Raw genomic sequence first — 3,347 nt, 5'->3', positions numbered from 1 at the left:
ATACACATCAGTTTCAATGTACCCAATGTATGGGATTTCTAGTCCATTCGCTGCCTTGAGTCGGAGCCAATGATGATCGGACTGAATCTCGAAACTGGTCCTCAAGTATTTGTTGAAGAATGATTCGGAAATAGTTGTAACCATCGACCCTGTATCGAGGATACATGGAACTACAATGTCATTAATTTTTATGTTTATTGTAGGGCTATCCCCGACCATTTTCTTTACTTGTGGTGAGCCTTTGTTTTCATTGCCTACAAGTCGGCTCTCAGCCGTAGGCCTGGTCCGTTTAAATCACTAGTGTGATGATTCTGAGTTTTCCCTTGTGCCTCTGCATCTCTTTTGCGCTTTCGACAGTCCTTCTTTAGATGGCCCAATTTTCCGCAGTAGAAACACCGCATTCCGTCACTATTCTGGCTTTTCTTTTGCATTTTCAGGGATTCCATTTTTTCGCGCATGCTTTTCATCTCGGTTTTAAGATCTAGAAGAAGTTTAGAAACATCTGATGTCTCGTTGGACTTGGGTTGAGACTGAGCAGCGAGCACTGGTACTTCATACTCGTAACTAGTAGTTGATGCCGTAGGAGTTGAATCTTGAGAGTCCTCCATCAGTAGGGTAGCCTCCTCCCTAATGTCACTAAAGGATATAGCGGGGGTGCTCCTGATTCTTTTCTTCAACTCTCTCCTCAACCACACTGGTTTGACGTTTTCTGCGAATTGGTTCCTCAACGTTAGGTCTCTGTCTGTTATGGTTTTATTATCTTTCTTACAGATTCTGTCCAGTTTGCACATGAGCCGATGACAGTATTCTTGTAGTGTCTCATCGCCTTGTTTACACTGGTAAAAGTCGGACAGTAGCTCTGATATGGTTCCCCTGTCCCCGAATACCTCTCGTAGAATATCCAGAATGTCCTTCGGCTTCTTTTTTTCAGAGTTGGACCTGTACCGCACCTCCACTCTAGCTGGACCTTCCAGATGACTGATTATAAAATTAACTTTCTCACTATCTGATGTTGGTCTCGTTTTCAGAGTCAATTCAATATCCTCTATGAACTCATCTATCGTCTGCAACCCATCCCTCTTCCCAGAGAATTTGTTTATTTTCCTTTCCCGTGGAGTAAAAACGACTTTGGGTTCATATGACTCCTTGGCTATGACATGGGCCAACTTCATCTTCATATCTGCCAACTCCTTCTCCAGGGATTGTACTTTTGCATCAGCCATTCTCAATGTTGATGTAACGGTTGATGTAACAGTCGTCGCTAACGTCTACCACCTTTCATAATCTCATTGTCTTCTTCAGCAATGGAGATCCTACCGGCGACGCCATTTGTGACCAAGTAGGACAAAACGACAATTTCCGTTGGTTTATGGTATTTATTTACCAATAAAAAAAAGGTGGTAGGAACAATCTGTAACATAAAACAAGAACACATTAAGTAATATGTACAATGTACAAATATCTTCTCTGAACACAATTTTATAATAAATTGTACAATAATATCTGTCTCACTAACCACAAGTTTCGTTAAGAATTATCTTGAGCAGTGATCTACCTGTATAACTTGTATAGTAAAGTGAACATCACATGTCTAACTGACCCGAACTTACTGATTACCCATGACATATTTGTATGTATTTAACATCACAACATATGTAGTTCAAAAGACATGTATGTGGAACAATTTCCTAAACCTGTTCTAATTTAACATAAAGTTTACTTAATCAAAACATTCATTTAAACAGAACTCTATTATGACTAGACCTGTGTTCCATACATTTGCACAAACTAATAGATTTATCTTCTACTTTAATACTGATGTGCATTACTGCCGTGCATGTGTACACAATATTCTATTGTTAATATGAATTGTGAACAATGATGCCCTTATATACACCTCGAAGATAAAGGTACCCAAAACTAGGTCAAACATGTAAAATGACATAAACATAGATAAACAAAAACATGCATATAACATACTTATCGAGATAAACAATTCTACAAACCTACATGGAGATTATGCAACACTGTGAGGATTTCTTAATGCAAAAGTATCAAAATAACTACTCGTAATACTGTGTGGCACATGTTCACAACCCTTGTGAACAGCATGTTTACATTCACAACCCGAAAGTACAAAACAGAGCCCTAGTACATATTGTGTCTGACAAAATCAATAACAATCGAACAAAAATCAATTACCTGTCAGTTGGCAATGAACTTTAAGGTGTTTGTTAACATTTCTTTTAATTAAGATGATTGCACTGGTGTGAATACAGCATGGGCTTTGTTGTTTCCCGCTTTCCGGTTTACAAAATAAAAACAAAACCGAAACTACTACGAAAAGATACAATAATTCCGGAATACATTTATACGTATAGTAGGTGACTTGCTCACATAAGGTTTATAAAAAAAACTCTACCTCATCTGTAGCATGATGGAATCTTCTACACCTACTAAAGATGTCAAATTTGGGTCCATATCTGCTGGTGATGAATATGGCTGGACTAAGAAGCCTTCAGCCTTAGTAGTCGTGGTGGTGGTGCATGATGGTTGCATTGAAGTTGACGAGTAACTGAAAATTGTAAACAAATTTTAATAGCTATCTAGATCTTAGTCTAGTTTTCGAGTAACTATTACATATAATCAGTGCGTTCAGTTCACTTGCATCATTTAATAAATGCTGTGACTAGAAAATAAAACGAATATTTATTTGTAGAATACGTAAACTTCATCGATTAACATAATACTTTTTTTAAGTCAACTAGAGCCGAACTCGTTGCAAAGCATGACGACCGATTTTCACTTACGACAATGTATCGATCTTACGACCACTTTCATGAATATCTCGTAACTTTTATCTTAGGATTATAGTAAGTTCAAGTCGTAGTCGTAAACTTACGATTTTTTGTGAATGGATGTGTGGCTCCTGGGCCATATACTTAGCCAGCTCACTTTTGAGATCAATCTAAATATCTCAGATTCCGGGCTTAACTTAGACCGTCTCACTTTTAGTGTGCCATAAAGGGAGATTGAGCTCATTCTGTGACTAGAAAATAAAACGAATATTAAGGTTCATTGATACTCTGATAAGAGAGATAACTCTACAGATAAGAAAGATAACTTTCTGCAGATATTTTGTCATGAAATTAAATAATTTGTCATGCCAGAGTTTACAAATCTCTATCATATGGACCATTTTATTGTTATCTCAAGTAAACCTATCCCGTCGTTCAGAGGTTGATTTGTAGTACTATTGCTAGTTTATTCAAAAATTATTTTGAATAATTTACCTAAAAAAATTACACTCAGTTCCTTTAAACGGTGTAAATTGACAAAAAAATCTA

General features: G+C 37.0%; 1 protein-coding gene across 1 annotated transcript; it reads right to left on the bottom strand.

The window, feature by feature from the left end:
• Positions 1–50: 50 nt before the first annotated feature.
• Positions 51–2,360, bottom strand: LOC134267461 (uncharacterized). The gene is made up of 2 exons (XM_062749667.1): positions 2,203–2,360; positions 51–1,411 (listed from the first exon to the last, which is right to left on the bottom strand). Exon 2 carries the CDS (start codon positions 1,221–1,223, stop codon positions 255–257), a length of 969 nt encoding a protein of 322 aa, XP_062605651.1. The 5' UTR covers positions 1,224–1,411; positions 2,203–2,360; the 3' UTR covers positions 51–254.
• Positions 2,361–3,347: the final 987 nt, after the last annotated feature.

The sequence above is a fragment of the Saccostrea cucullata genome, unplaced genomic scaffold (assembly GCF_032062105.1).
Source record: "Saccostrea cucullata isolate Sc308-1 unplaced genomic scaffold, CSIRO_AGI_Scuc_v1 ctg9981, whole genome shotgun sequence".
Taxonomy (NCBI): domain Eukaryota; kingdom Metazoa; phylum Mollusca; class Bivalvia; order Ostreida; family Ostreidae; genus Saccostrea; species Saccostrea cuccullata.
This window is presented reverse-complemented; position numbering and strand designations above follow the sequence as displayed.

Excerpts from the sequence above, each read along its gene's own strand:
- LOC134267461 (XM_062749667.1), bottom strand. The coding sequence starts at position 1,223 with ATGGCTGATGCAAAAGTACAATCCCTGGAGAAGGAGTTGGCAGATATG.